This window comes from Balaenoptera acutorostrata, chromosome 15, assembly GCF_949987535.1.
Source record: "Balaenoptera acutorostrata chromosome 15, mBalAcu1.1, whole genome shotgun sequence".
In the NCBI taxonomy this organism is placed as follows: domain Eukaryota; kingdom Metazoa; phylum Chordata; class Mammalia; order Artiodactyla; family Balaenopteridae; genus Balaenoptera; species Balaenoptera acutorostrata.
In genome coordinates, this window is record NC_080078.1 from 75,385,268 (window position 1) to 75,401,114 (window position 15,847).

Here is a 15,847-nt window from a genome sequence, read left to right on the forward strand (position 1 = left end):
GAAGGGGAGGAGAAGGGAAAGAAGAGGCAGGGAAAGGCAGTGAGAGGGACTGGGGAGGATTCAGCATCTGCCTGACTCCACGACACATAAGTTCACCACGCGCAGGTGGGAAAAGGGCAAGTTCTGAAGCCAGACAGACTGGGGTTCAAGTCTCAGCTCCAGCCTTTCCTGGCTGTGTGACCTTGGGCAAGTCACTTCACCTCTCTGAGCTTCAGGTCCATCATCATTCAAATGGGATGATGACAGTTCCTACCTCACAAGGTTGTTACAGTTGCAAATGAGGTCATGTATGTAACGTACTTAGAATGTGTTAGTAGGTGCTTAGTAGGTGCTCTACTGATGACAGGTAGCTATCGCCAGCTCACACTTGATGGAGGGATTCCCTGCAGACCCTCTGTGAAGACGTGCTGGATGGTCTGGAACCTCGTCTCTGCCTTGGGAACCTCCATTCCTCCTCCCCATCCCCCTGTCCCCAGATAGATACAGATGGGGCAGCCAGTGACCCGGGGTCTCTGGGAGGAGGGGCCGGGAGACAGCTCCTGGGGTCTGGGCTGGAAAGCAGCTCCTTGGCGGAACATGGCAGGCTCTCGCTGCCCCGTCTCTGCAATTTCTCTTCTCTTCCAGGAAAAAAAGTTTGAAGTTGAATGGGTCCCGAGGTGGAATATTTTCCAAATGTCAGTGCAATCTGTAGTACATTACAGCTAGACGCGATCCTCGCAGTGCCGGGCTTTGAATGTCAGCGCACCGGTCATGATGGAGTGACAAACAGCGGGTTGACAGGTGACGTCTTCGCCCCCCACTTTCCTGGGAAATCGCCCTGACAGAAGAGGGAACCGGGCCATCTCTGGGTTCAGCAAACGTGGACCATGGGCCTCGGAGGGACACGCCGTGGGCCAGTGAGGGCCTTGTGTGTTTTGTGTGTGTGTGCACGCATGTGTACACCTGCTCCTGTGTTTCTGTGCTGTGTACCTTCCTTTTTTTTTTTCTTGGCCGCAACGCGTGGCATGTGGGATCTTAGTTCCCCCACCAGGGACCGAACCCGTGTCCCCTGCAGTGGAAGTGTGGAGTCTTAACTACTGGACCGCCAGGGAAGTCCCTGTGCTGTGTACCTTCTTACTGTCACTGTGTTTCGGTGTGCACATGCTCAGACCCCAGGAGGTGTTCACTGAGCACCCGTGGAGATCTGTGTATGGCTGTGTATACACGTCCTCCAACCCAAGGTATCACCCTATGTCTATGTGTTCACACGCATTAGTAGAACTTTTGCAACAATGTACACACATTCACACCGCCAATCAGGAGACCGTGTGTCTTTGTAGATACAGACGCCATCTATCTCACCATGGCTTAATATCTGTTGTGTAATCGATCTTTCTATGCTTCTATGTGTGGTTGTGTGTGTGTATGCAATTGTGTGTTTCTGTGTATACGTGATTGTGTGTGTGGTGTATACAGTCTCAAGACTTCGGCATCCGTGTGTGTGTGTGTGTGTGTGTGCGCGCGCGCGCACGCGCGTCTAGGTTAGTAAATCCCATCTCAACTACAAAGGTGGATGGGGAAACCAGAGTGGGGAGGGGACTCTCTGCCTCGCTGCCTCCATGGTCGGGCATTTTGATAGCTGCCTGCTCTGTGGAGACTGCGATTGGCTGGGCAGAAGGGGGATTAAATTGCTTGCAATTACCAGGGAGTGGATGGTGAGCTGTGAGGCCAGAGGGGTGGTGTGTGCATGCCAGGCTCTGCCAACCACAGTAGGATTAAACAGTCTTGTGTGTGCAGACAGCCCCTGTGTGGGTGTGTGTGCACGGGAAAGCCTTTGTCCATATGTTTTGTGTCTTTGTGTGTGGCTATAAGAGCCTGTGAGAATGCACAAGCAGGTCTGCATCGTGTAGGATTGGGAGGCCATAGATATGTCCCTGCGCGTCCATCGATGTGGCGGTCACTGTTTCCATGTGGGTCTGCTAGCACGCATCTGGAAGATGTGTGTGAGTTGTGGTTTCTGTGTGTCTCCGTGGCCGTGAGCATGAGTATATACGCGTGTGATTCTTTGTGTGTGAGGGTTCTGCCCGAGTGTCTTTGTGTGTGTGCCTGAGTATGTGTATATATGTGTATGTTTGTGTGTGTGTGTGGTTAAATGTGAAGTTCTGAGTGAATCGACCAGTAAGAAAGAAGAAGAAGGGAGAAAACTATGCCCCATCCCAGCTTGTGGTCAGGGTCCCAAGGCCTCCTCCCTCAGACTGTACAAGCTTCCACCAAAGGGTGGAAGTCCCACATAGCCCCAGTTAAAGAGCCCGGTGAGACCGGTGTCTCTGGTGATGGCTGGTGCTGAGTCTGGCATGGGGGATGAATTGTGTCCCCCTAAAATTCATATGTTGAAGTCCTAAACCGCAGTACTTCAGAATGTGTCCTTATTTGGAAATAGGGTCATTGCAGATGTGATTAGCTAAGAGGAGGTCATCCTGGAGTCGGGTGGACCCCTAATCCAATATGATTAGTATCCTTACAAAAAGGGAAATTTGGACAGGGAGACAGACCTGCATAGAGGGGAGAAGACAGCCATCTACGAGCCAAGGAGAGAGGCCTCCCTCTCACGGACCCTTCCCTCACATAGCCTCACATACATGGGCCTCACCTAGGCCCACATACCCACACGCTAGGAACCAACCCTGTTGGCACCTGCATTTCTGACATCCATCCTCCAGCACTGTGAGATAATAAATTTCCGTTGTTTAAACCACCCAGCTTCTAGTGCTTTGTTACAGCAGCCCTAGCAAACAGATCTGGGGATATGAAGCGTTAAAAGTGCTTCTCCTGGGACTTCCCTGGTAGTCCAGTGGCTAAGACTCCGTGCTCCCAACGCAGGGGGCCCCCGGTTCGATCCCTGGTCAGGGAACTAGATCCCACATACCACAACTAAGAGATCGCATGCCACAGCTAAAGATCCCACACGCCACAAGGAAGATCCCACACGCGGCACCAAAGATCCCACGTGCCACAACTAAGAGATCGTATGCCACAGCTAAAGATCCCACACGCCACAAGGAAGATCCCACATGCAGCACCAAAAATCCCACGTGCCACAACTAAGACCCGGAGCAACCAAATAAATAAATAAATATATTTTTTTAAAAAGCGCTTCTCCTAGCTCTTCTGTTTCCTGCAGACCCATTTCACAGGCGCCCGTGCTGTAATCAGCAGGCTACCCCACGTCTTCGCTCTGCCGGTGGAATCCACCAGGCTCCCTCTAGTGCTAAGCACACTGCCCTCAAGGCCCCAGGTCATCAGCCCCTCCTCTGGGCTAGACAACCTCACCTCTGTCCCTTTCCCCATCCCTCCCTTGTTCCCAGATCTCAGCTTCATCCAAACTCTCCTGGCAAGGCTGGGCTTTATCACCTTTCCGAGAGCAAGCACATCTTTTTCTCCCCATTTTCCCCCTCTCCCCATGGGGCTCTGTGTTCTGCATACAGCAGGTGCCCACTAAAGGTCTCAGCGAGGGGCCCCAGGCTTTCAGCCTCTTTCTCGGCTTGGAGTGGGAAAGAGGACTCATCCCCACTGCTCCTTCACCCACGCCAAGCCCCCATGTCTGTGTCCTGCTCGTACCAGGGCTGAGCTAGGTGCTGGTCTGGGTCACTTGGTCCTCCAAACAACCCCATGAGGTAGGTACTATTTTTAGCCCCATTTTCCAAAGGGGAAACTGAATCAAAGGGAGGAGAAATAAGTGGTCTAAGACGACACCTTAAATCTTTTTTTTTTTAATTTATTTTTATTTATTTATTTTTGGCTGCATTGGGTCTTTGTTGCTGTGTGCGGGCTTTCTCTAGTTGTGGCGAGCGGGGGTTGCTCAGCAATTGTGGCACAAGGGGCTTAGCTGCTCCGCAGCATGTGGGATCCTCCCGGGCCAGGGCTCGAACCCGTGTCCCCCACATTGGCAGGCAGACTCCTAACCACTGCGCCACCAGGGAAGTCCTTACACCTTAATTCTTGAATGTTAGATCAGGAAGGGACTTTGGAACCAGTTAGGTCATCCCTCTCACCTGCTCCCATTTTACAGCTGGAGAAACTGACGTCCAAGTGACTCCTCTCCCTCCACCTGCCTCTGATGCTTCCTCAGAGTTCACCCTTGACCCTCTGATCACTCTACCCTCTCCTGCTCTTACGACTTGAGAGGTTCTGTGGAAGAGGGTGACAGCAGAGCTCTTGTTAGCCCCTCCTCTTGCCTGAGCTCCAGCCTTGAATTTCCACATCTTGAGCACATGGCCTGCAGGCCCCTCAAACTCAACGTGTCCCAAGCCAAACTGACTTTCCGTGATCCCTGATCCAAGGCATCTCCTGGGTTCCCTGGTCCATTACTAGCTTCTCTGTCCTTGTCACTCAAGCCTGAAGCCTTTGACCTGCTCTACCCTCCATCCCTACATCCAGTCAAACGCTGATTCCCGCTGGGTCTTCCTCTTAAATACTTCTCAAATCCACTGTTGCTGACCCAGTTTAAGCCTCAACTTCTCTCTCTGAGATTCCTGTATTAGCTTCTTATATCAGCTTAGAATCAAGCTTGGCTGCTTAGGACAGAAAACTAAAATAACAGTAACCAGCAAGTTGGAAGTTTTTTTCTCTCTCATGTAAACGAACCAAGTGTGGATGTGGGCAGTTCAGGGCTGGTATAGTGGCTCCATGAGGTTAAAAGGAACCAGGTCTCCTTCTAGTTCACTGTTTGGCATCCATAGGGTCAGTGTGTCCTCACGGCCCAAGGTGGCTGCTTGAGTGCTAGCCATCTCAGCTATGTTCAGCTAGCAGAAAGGAGAAAGGAGCAGGAAAAAGAGGCTAAAGGCATGGGTCAACAGTCTTTTAAGGAGGTGTTCCCAGAAGCTACCCCTTAACAATTCTGCTTAGATTGTGTTGACTATGACTCAGTCCATGCAGTACATAGTTGTGACGGAGACGGGGAAATGTGGTCCTTGTGATAGAGGGCCATGTGCCCAGCTGAAAATTGGGGGTTTTCTGATTAAAGAAGAAGGTGAGAATGTGAGCTCCTCATCTCTTCACTGGTTTCGTTCTCTTCTCTCACCCTCTAATCTACCCTGGACAGAGCAAGCTAGGGCGATCCTTCTAAAATGCAAATCCATACACAGTGTTGACAGATTTGGCAAATAAAAAGACAGGATTCCCAGTTAAATGTGAATTTCAGATAAACAATGATACATGTTTTATTATAAGCATGGCCTGTGTAATATTTAGGACATACTAATACTAAGACAACTATTTGTTATTTATCTGAAATTCAGATACAACTGGGCACCCTGTAGTTTATCTGTCAACCCTTTCCATACACCTTGCATGGTTCTCCATTGTTCTTGGGAAAAGGCCCAACCTCTTTGGAAGGGTTTACTGGGCCCTTTACAATCTGTCCTCCAACTAACCTGTCCAGGCCCAGTGTTTCGTGGACAAGCCTGGCACTACTACCATGTCTCCCAGCCTTCAAGTCTTTGCTTAAGTTGTTTCATCAGGAATGCCCTTCTCTATCTGGAAGCCTCATGCATCCAGGAGGGACCATGGCCTCTGTATCTCTGCATTCCTGGGACGTGGTAGGGGGGAGAAATTATTTGATAAATGAAACGACAAGACCAAGGCTACCCAGCAAATGATGGGCAAGTTTGCAGCGACTACCTGGACTCTTGACTCCCTCCCGGTGCTCTCTGCACCCAGCTGGCTCATGTGGGCCCAACACTGGGATCTCTGTCTCCGGGGCCTTCATCTTCCACAAGCCCACATCGGAGCGCAATGTCCCCAGCACACATGGGGTTAAGCCAGCCTTGGAGACGGGAGCTGGAGCCCATGGAGTCCTTTCTGACAATAAAGCTAATGAATCCCTCCTTGCCGTTTTCTCTTGCACAATAACATTTAATCATCGTTTGCACAGCAGATGAGAAGTTTGCGGCAGATGCAGTTCTGCGTGAGTGGCGATTTCTGTGAGTGGGCACCCTTCCTGCTGTCCCCAGCACACCTGACAATCTGGGGCTGGGACATGCTGCTTCCCAGAGGGGGTGTGTGTGCTCCCACGTGCCAGGGCTCTGACCCCACACACGTGTGGGAGACAGGCTTCAGAGGCACGTGTCTGTCTGTGTGCATGCTTGTGTGTGGAGTTAGACACATGTGGCATGGCCGTGGGTGAACCACGGTGGGCCAGCCTGAAGGCGCGTGTGAACAGAGGTGGTTAGGTACTTGAGGACAGGTGGTGTGAAAGTGGAGGTACACACATGTAGGCGGGCAGACGTGCGGGGGTATATACCATTGCATGTGTGTGTGTCCTTGGTGTAGATCCAAGCGCTTGCTGGAGAATGCCTGTGTGTTTAGATGCTTGTGAGTGATCGTGTATATTATGTACACACAGACCTATGTGCTCACACGTGCATACACATCTCTGGGCATCATGCAGTTGAATTTAGATTGTAACCAACAGTTCCCGAGGCTATGTACGCATGCTTTCCTGTGCAAGCATACAAATGCGCATTTGCATTATGAATGCACGCATGGAGCTATGAGTTCATGTGACCAGGCACATGTGAGGGGATACGCATATGTGTACCATGTACCTGCCTGGGAGTGTCTGGAGATACACATATGTTCATGAATGTGTATATGTGCATGCCTGAATGAGGAAATGTGTTGGCTCCTGGAAGGGTAACAGTGGACACACACGTACATGCATGTAAGAGAAAACAGTTATGGAAGGCTGTGGACAAATTTTGTGTACAAGTGTCAGTGCCTACGTGAGAGTGTGCCTCTAGTACGTGCATGGAGTGCAGGCACGTGACCACATTTGCAGACCTGCAGGGGTATGCTCTATGTGCATGGCTGCGAGCATGCGTGTGCCTGCAACGCGCCCCCAGCTAGCAACATGTCTGAAGGTACACACGTGCCTGCGTCGTGTGCTGGCATGAGTATGTGGGCGTGCTCATCCCCCCTTGTGCATGCACTGAAGCGTGAACCCTCTTGCCTCTGAGTGAGGGCTGACAGGGTTACATTTTCCAGAGGCTCAGCGGCCAGTGACAGAGCTGGCCTGAGAGCGCTGGCTGGCAGGAGGTAAGTGGAGCTGCTGATTCGTGACCCGGGGGTGGGCAGTCATGACGGCTGGTTGACAGATGCAGCGCTTAGCCGCCCCCACGACAGCAGCCAGCTCTCCGAGCCGCCTGAAGCAGGAGGTGGGAGGTTAGTTCTTGACCTGTGTGCTCGGCGCTGCCTTCCCACTTCTCCGGTGCGTGCCCACATCCACGTGCAGACACACACAGCTTGGGACATAGCAGTGACGCAGACCCGGGCTTGGACTCCACCTTGCTGCCCAGCTCTGCCATCTGTCTCAAGTGCCTCCCCTTCTCACCACCTGCTTCTCTCCCCGCCCCACACCCTCCCAGAAACTGCACTCAGAATCCGAGCTGTCCTGGTTCTGCTCAGAATCGTGGTGGGGTGCGTGCGAAACGGTCCCAGCCCTTATAAGCCCTGTATCCCAGAGCTAGCCCCTCCCCAACTGTGAGCCCTGGGTTCCTCATCTATAAAACGGGGCTAATGACGTACCTGTTTAAAATTAAACAAGGCCACTTAAATAAAGCGCTAAACACAGTAAACAAAGAGTCCACCCTCCATGGGTTTTACCTGTATTCGTAATAATTACATACAGGGCTTAGAACAGTGCCTGGCATGCAGCAAGCGCCATGTACGGGTGCTGTCGTCATCCTCATTACCATCATTGTCATTGTCATTAATATCCCTGGTTCTAAAACTCTTGGCCAATTATATATCAATTCTTGCTCATGACCCTGACTGCTCTTTTATCCCGTGCTGACGACAGTGACGGAGATGATGACGATAAAAGGGAAATTTTTTTCTTTTCATTTTCTCAGATGCCTTGAAAGGGGGGCAGACATGGGAAAGGGAAGGCCCTTTGTTTTCTGAGCTCCGTGATAGAGTCGGGTGTGCCCAATTAGAGCCTGGAGCTGGGGTGGCTGTGCTCTCTGCGTAACACAGGGAGAGGAAATGGAGCTCGTGGGGGAAATTGGTGGCAACCAATGAGGGCGACGGTTAAAGGCTGTGTACGCCACAACCAGGCCCTTGTCTGTGACCCCAAACCATCAGAAAAGTGTACAAAGCTCACGAAATGCTTGGCGTTAGTGGACACCTTGTGGAACCCAGAGAAGGGGCCGGACTCACGTATTTCACTCCTGGGTTGGCTCAGGGCCCAGTGGAGAAGGCAAATGCAGGTGCAGGAGCTGGAAGCAGAGGGGATTAAGGGAACGTGATCTATCCCTCCATCCCCACCCCAGTATTAGCAGAAATCACGGGGAGGCCTGAGGACTCCCACAGGCTGTAGAATGTGGCGGTGAGTGAAGTTCTCCCAGGGCACAGACGGGGGCATCGGATACTCCCAGGCCACACGCCCAATGCTTCCTGTGCGCCAGGCACTGTGAGTGCTGCAGATGGTGTAGGTTCTGGGGGCCAGAGCGCTTCCATTAAATCTTGGCATCTCCACTTATTAGCTGTTTGATCTTGGCAAGTTACTTAACCTCTCTGTGCCTCACTTTCTGACCTATAAAATGAGGGCTACCTCACTGGGCTGGTGAGGGATTAAAAGAGTTAATTCACGTGAAGTGCTTAGAGCAGTGCCTGGCGTGTGGGAAATGCTCGGTAAGTGTCAGTGGTTATTTCTGCATTTTATCTTCGCTGCAACCCTATGGAGTAGGTGTTCTAGTGGGTGCACTTTTTGGATAAGAAAACGGAGGCACAGAGAGGGTAAAACGCTTGTCCAAAGTCACACAGCTGGAAAACGGAAGAGCCAGAGGCTCAGAAGGTGACTCTGGATGAATAATGTTTTTTATTTCTGTAAGCTCTTTAACCCTGTGTGACCTTTAGAAAGTCATTCCCCACGTATGGGGTTTGGACAAGATGTTCAGGGGTTTTTGTGACTCTGTATTTGTTCGTCCCTCTGGACACATAACCTGCCTGTAATCTCCCTCTCAGCAGGGTCAGAGTCTGTCAAGGCAACGGTCATATGTGGAAGGAACAGAGACTTGGAATCAGAGGTCCTGTGTTGTCCCAGCTCTGTCCCCTACCAGCTGAGTGACCTTGAGCGCATCACTTTATTCCTCTGGGTCTGGGTCTCAGTTTCCCTCTCTACAATGGAGATGGCAATAACCAACCTGAGAATAGTTGGGATTCTGTACGTGAGAGCTGGGCACACATGGGTGAGAGAGGGGATCACACATCACCCCAGTGGTCCCCAAATTACAATACCCATTCATCTCATGAGCTACAGGAACCGTGGGTTAAGGCTCCTATATGGATGAGGGTCCTGAAATGTCCCCACTTGGGCTAACCACACTAACCCCCTATCCCTCAGTGGACTTTAGGAGACATGGTCAAGTTGAACAAAGCATCCTTTCTTAGCCTGGCCTTAAAGGTCTTTTCGCAACCCGCCTCCAACCAGCCTTCCCTGCTCACATCTCACTATTCCTCCTCCCAGTTGTCCAGCTCTGGGGACCACACACCACTCCTGAAGCTGCCACATGCTTCCTGATGCCCCCCTGCCCCCAGCCTTTGAGGATGCTCTTCTTCTTTCTGCCTGGAATGTCTTGCTTGCTTGGCCATCTCGTACCTCTCATACTCATTCTTCAAGATTCAGTTGGAGTCACCTCCTCTGAAAATTATTCAATCTTTCTTCGGTGTTTCCAGGATCTTTTTCTGTTAATTCTGCTACAACTCTTACCCAGTGCATTGTTACTGGCTGCTTCTGGTCCCCTGCCTCCTGCCCCTACCCAGGTTGGAAGTTACTGGAAGGCAGAACTACTCATGCTCTGTGTAACCTTGCACAGGTTACTAGTTTCTGAACCTCAGTTTCCTCACCTGTGAACTGGGGCTGACAGTATCTAACTTAGGTGAGATAATACAGGCAAGGCACTCAGGACATAATGACTATCTCCGGATCTGTCACACTGGACCTTGGCAAATGTGGAGGGAATGAATGAATGCTCCCTGGGAGGGTAAAAGAATAAGGCAAATGAGCATTTATTTATTGAGCACTTTCAATGTGGCAGGAAGGCACTGGGATCAGAGCTTAACATTCTTTATCCCCTTTAAGCCTCTTAACATCCTTTAAGGTAGGGGCTATCATTAACCCCATTTTACAGATGAGGAAACTGAGACTTCAGCAGTTGAGAACCTTGATGAAGGATGCCCACCTAGCAGGAGCTGGAATTCACAGCCAGTCAATGTAGAATGAATTAATCACTTGGGTGTGGGGCAGGAGGACAAATAACCTATATCTTATAATCAAATGCTTTCAGAGCCGGAGGCTCTTAGAGGTGACTTAGCCCGGGGGTTCTTAACTTGGGTCCATGGATGGGGAAACTGCTGGGTTCCCAGAACAAACAGATAAGGTCCCCATCACACTCAGTGGCTTCTGACCCTTCCATCTCCCATCAACCCTCCCACTTCATCCAAGTCCTGGAGCTGCCCACCTTGTCCTCTTTTGGCACGCCTGCCAGGTGTCCTATTCCAGTGTCGCCTGAGACACCGGAAGGCTCTCCAATTTCTGGGAACGTCCCTATCCCCGACTCAGAGCAGGAGCAACACCAACAGTCAGGTTTTCTATTTCCTTGGAGATGTTGGGAAAAGGCGGAGAGAGCTCAGATCTGCGAGGCAGACACGCTGGGCTTCTAATAACGACAAAGATAATAACAGTATCAAAGGCTAACATTTATTGAACACCTACTATGTGCCAGGCACTGTCCCAACCACTTGACACATATGACGCCTTTTAATCCTCAAGACTCTTCGAGGTAGGTTCTGCTATTTGCCTCGTTTGACACAGGAGGAAACAGGCCCAGAGAAGAGAGGTAACTTGCCCAAGGCCAGGTAGCCAGTAAGGTGTCCTTGGACAGTTCCCAGCCACTTCTCTGGCTGCCTTTCTCCAACTGTTACCTGCAGGGCCCCACCTCGAGGTTTGTGTGATGACTAAGATGGTCTTTGTACAGGCCCAGCACACAGTAGGTGCTTAGTAAATGAACAGCCCTTCTTTCCTCTTAACTCTGATGGGGCATTCCTGGGGGGGCACTTCTGCAGCGTCCTCCCCCCAGCTTCTCCCCTAAGCCAGGAGGGATCCACACCACCCTCTCTTCCTGTCTAACCCCAGAGCCACGCAGTGCCCGTTCTCGCTGCAGTTTTAATGATGTTGGTCATAATTCCCGCACTTCTGGGCAAAAGCTGCCTAACCCCCCCCCGCCCCCCTGCCCCCCCTCCCCCCGCCCAGGGGAGGGATGCCGTCGGGGAGTCCGCTGCCCGAACAAGGTCCCCCTCCTGTCCGGCCGCCCTGGGAGGGTTGGGGGAAGGGGGTGAGCAGGGGACGTGCCTTGTCCTGGGGTCCAGTTGGGTCCTGGGCTGCAGGGAGGGCGGGCTAGGAGGCCGGGGCCTCGCCTTCTGGGCGGTGGCCGGCGTAGAGGGCGGCCAGGGGCCGGAACCGGGGGCCCCAGCTGCTGAGATAGGCAAAGTCCTGCTCGGAGCCCGACGAGCCGCTGTGCAGCGAGCTGAGCGAGGCGGCTGGCGAGTCCGCGCCCTCGAAGGCGTAGGTCTGGAAGGCGTCGTAGGGCGGCACCGACAGGTCCCCGTCCGCCAGCGCCACCTTGCGGCTGATGAAGTCCCTGAACACCGAGAAGTCCGGCTCGGGGCTCGGCGGCCCCTGCGGCAGCGAGTGGCGCTCCGAAGGCAGGCGGGCCTGCGGGGGGCTCCCCGCGCCTCCGCCAGGGCCCACGCCGCCGCTGCCGTCGCCGCCGCCCTTGAGCTCGCCGAAGTCGTAGAGGCTTCGCAGCGCCGACATGTCGTAGGCTTCGGTGTCCTGCTCGCCGCCCCCCTCGTCGTTGTATTTGATGACGTTGTCGCGCATATCCTCGTCCTCGTCCGAGCTCAGGTGGCTCTTGTGGTGGCGCCTGAGGGTGAGGATCAGCAACACCAGCACTGCGCAGGAGACAGAAGGGGGCGCGTGAGGGCCGAGCCCCACCCAGGGCAGTCCGGGGACCACCCCTCCCCTCCTCCCCAGCAGAGCTGGCTCAGCCTAAATGCTCATGCAAATTTCCTAGATTTCTGTGCAACAGTACCTTTCTCACAGTCAGACCGTAGCTGGCTATCTGGATAGGTAGTGAGCTGCCCGTCTTGGGAGGTGTGCAAATCAAGCCTATGCCACCACTGGGGGTGGGGTGGGGACAGAGAGCAGTGTTAAGAGATTTCATGGGTGTTGAGGGCTGGACCCAACCTCTGAGGTCTCCATCCTTAACTCTATGAAGAGATACATCCCCCTGAGGTCTCTGGGTGCTGGGGTGGGGGTGGGGCGATGGGAATGGGGCAGCTGAGGTCTGGGGGGAGTGAAATGTCCTTGACCCTGACCTCTCTTTCACCCTTGCCCTCCTCTGTCCACTCCAGAAGCCCTGATCACCCTATTCGCCATTTGGGTCTCTGGTCCAGATAGCTCCTGCAGGAGCCCTTCCCTGAGAGCTTAAGGCCGGGTTCAGGATATCACCTCCAAGCTCCCCTGATGAGGGGTTGCTCTCTATCACCCTGGTTCGGACCCTGGACCAGCATCAGCATCTCCTGGGAACTTGTTAGAAATGCAGATTCTCAGGTCCTGTCCTAGATCTACTGGGTGGGGCCCAGCAGTCTGTTTCAATAAGGCCTGCAGGTAATGCCCAGGCAGCTCAGGTTTGAAAGTCACTGCTCATTCATAGCACAGACCCTGCCATGTTAACATGTCAGTCTCACCCCACCTCAAAATACACACTCTGAACTGCCCTCGAGGACCTGGGGAACTTTCCCCTAGAGTGGTGCCTGGCATGCAGTAAGCAAGAGAACCATGCTTGTTGAATGAATGACTGAATGAAGAATTGGATGGAGACCTAGGTGATTCAAGGATGAGATTTTTTTGGCTTTCTTCACTTGCCTTCCAGGACTCTGCATACTCTTCCTCCTCCCACCTCACTGATAACTCGTTCTCAACCTTATAAGCAAGCTTCTCTTCTCCTCTCCTCTCTGACTTCTTAACATCAGATGTCCCAGGACTCAGTCCTTGGTCTTTTTTCCACACCCCCTCTATTGTCGCTTTCCTTGTCTCGTGGCTTTAAATTCCATTTAGAGGCTGACAACTCCCATATTGCAGCCTCCAGCCTGGACTTCTCCCCTGAAATCTAGATTGTACATCCAGTTTCCTCTCCAGCAAGTCCTTGGGGTTGACCAGGAGAATCGCAAACTTAATGTGTCCAAATGTGAAAGAATAATCTTTCCCCCTTCCCACCCTCAGTCTCCCAGTCTCAGCGATGGCAACCCCAACTTTCCAGTTACTCAGGGCTTTTTGTCTCTTTCATTCACTGATGAATCCCAGTGCCTAGAATAATTCAGCACATGGGTGGGGGTACTCACTGGATGGATAAATTAGGAACCGATGAGCAAATGAGAGGATTAAATGGATAGGTGGGTTGATGGATGGACAGACATATGTTGGGTAGGTATCCTATCAGGCACTGGATTCTTCTTGCAGCTCCAAACAGCTCAGGCCAGGCCAGTGGCCAGAACCAGCTGTGAGGGCCATGGGGCAGGGTGCTGGCTCACGACCTAACAAGGTGGATCATGACAGGGAAGGAGGTGGGATCCAGGGACAGGTTGGGAGGGAGGAAAGGTGTCAGGAGAGAAGTGGGAAAGATGGATGGACGGCTTCTGAAGCTGGAGGCCGGGAGCTGCGGAGGGGGATGCCCGTGAGAGCAGATGGTGGGGAGCGCGGGCAGCAGGCGACAGATGTGCCAGGCCTGATCAGTGATTCCGCCCGTCACCTTTAGAGCACTGATGTGCACTTCATTCGTTTGTGGGCAATTAGGCAGAAATTTGTTTGCACTGCCTTGGAAAATGAAACCGCTGTAAAGTGCATCCTCTGGAAAAAGGGTTTCTGAGCCATGGGCTGGGGAGCGGAGAGGAGGGGGGGCCTCCCAGCTAGGAGGGGCCTGCCCAGGACCTCTTCAGGTCCCGGGGGTGGGCGGTGAGGCGTGGGAGGCAGCTGAATCTCCCAGGGAACTGAGCAAACCTGGGATCTGCCATCTGGCCCTTCCTTGAGTTCCTCCAGCTCTGGCTGTTCCGTGAAGTCCAGTAGTCAGGACTGAGGTGAGGCCTTTCTGCTTTAACAGTGAGAGGTGGCATTGTGGCCACCTGAATCCAGTTTAGCTCCTGAAAATTGACCTCTTCCCTGGGGACACTTTGGGGGTTCAACTGGCTGCTGGTGGAACTGATACCCGAGTAGACTTTGCCCCCTCCCCAAGTGTCTTGAGATTTTACTCCAGCTGCCCCAAAGTTTTGCCCCCAGTTTAGATTCCTAGCAGGTGGGGTAGTTAAAGGAGCAGGGAACACAGGGTGAAAAGACCTGATTTCAAGTCAGAAGATTAACTGGGTCCCCTTTTGCAAGCCACTTAACGACTCTGAGCCTCAGTTTTGTCATCTCAAAAATGGGGATGATACATCTGGCTGAGGGGTTGTGAGGTTCACAAGAGCCCTTTTTTTTACTAAAAGTACTACATAAAGACTAACATAGGACAATAGACATGAGAGAATTTTTAAAAATAGGCTTGGTTTTTAAAAATTAGAGAGACTTTGGGCCATGTAGAGGGTGGGCCAGCATGAACTTAGTCTCAGCTGGGGGCTGACACCTTCTGGAGTTGGTGGTAGGGCTGGTCTGTACTTAGGAGACTTCTCGTAGGAGCTGCAGCTTAGAACTTGGACATCAATCAAGCCAGCCCTTCCTAGGATGGGGAGGGCAAGTGAGACCCCCATGGGGCCACCTCAGGAAGGAAATCCAGGGCCCAAGGATGGGGGCCAGTCGGGCAGGGGGCTGGCTTTTGGCGGACTCACCGATCAGGATGAGGACACAGACCAAGAGGGCGATGAGGGCTCCGGGGCTGAGGGAGGCGGCCACGACAAAGGCCGTGGTGTTGCAGGACTGGATGGTGCCGGAGCTGTCGCAGCCACAGATGCGGATGGTGAGCGTCCCCGTGCTGCTCAGTGTGGGCGGCCCGCTGTCCACCACCAGGATGGGCAGGAAGAACACGTCCTGCTCCTGCCGGTTGAAGCCCATGTGCTGCGTGTGCACCGCGGCTGTATTGTCTGCTTCGAAGAGAGGGAGTGGTGTGTGACTTGGGTTCAGCCTCCCCCGTCCCAGCCACCTCCCGATTCCACCTCGGGATTTGCCTCGCTCTGCCCCCAGCTGCTGTCTCCCGGCTGACCCATGGGTCTATTCCCTGATCTCCCAAAATTCTGTTACCGGCTCTCCCCAAATTCTGCCCCCAGCTGCCTGAAGGTCCTGTCCCCAGCCGTAGAGCCCTCAGTTCTGTCCTTAGCTGTCCTAAGCTTCTATTCCCAGCTGTCTCAAAATTCTGTTTTCAGCTATTCCAAGATTTTGTCCCCAGTGGTGCCAAGGTCCTGTCCCCAGCTCTTCCAAGATTCTGTCCCCAGCTGGGCCAAGGTCCTGTCCCTGGCTATGTCAAAAAAATATTTTTTTTGTCTTTTGTCTCAACAGCCTTTTTTTCTTTCGGATTCCACCCCAGCTGTCCAATGCATCCTGACCCTGGGGTCCTGTGGTCCTTGGGTTGTGGCTTCCTGGGCACTGACAAGTTCTGGGTCATCAGAGAAGACTGGGAACAGGGGCTGGCACCTGCCTTTGGCTGAGGCATCTTTCTGTCAGGAGTCTCTTTAAGAGCTGAGCCTGGAGGGCTGGGGGCATGACCCTTGGGGCCTGATGAGGACACCCCAGGGTACCAAGGTCACCTCACCCGTCTCCTTCCTT

The 15,847-nt window shown here is 52.9% G+C and overlaps 1 protein-coding gene across 3 annotated transcripts in view; it reads right to left on the reverse strand.

Annotated features, from left to right (window-relative positions):
- Nucleotides 1-11,307: 11,307 nt before the first annotated feature.
- CDH22 (cadherin 22) overlaps nucleotides 11,308-15,847 on the reverse strand; it is a 124,051-nt gene continuing 119,511 nt past the window's right edge. Inside the window, exons 11-12 of one of the 3 annotated variants that reach the window (XM_057530117.1) lie at nucleotides 14,917-15,168; nucleotides 11,308-11,991 (exon numbers count right to left, since the gene is read on the reverse strand). In XM_057530117.1, coding sequence (XP_057386100.1) covers nucleotides 11,435-11,991; nucleotides 14,917-15,168 — 809 coding nt within the window. In that variant the 3' untranslated portion in view covers nucleotides 11,308-11,434. Of the gene's footprint in view, nucleotides 11,992-12,133; nucleotides 12,220-14,916; nucleotides 15,172-15,847 lie in introns of those variants that run through there. The other 2 variants (XM_057530116.1, XM_057530118.1) reach the window with 2 other exon arrangements.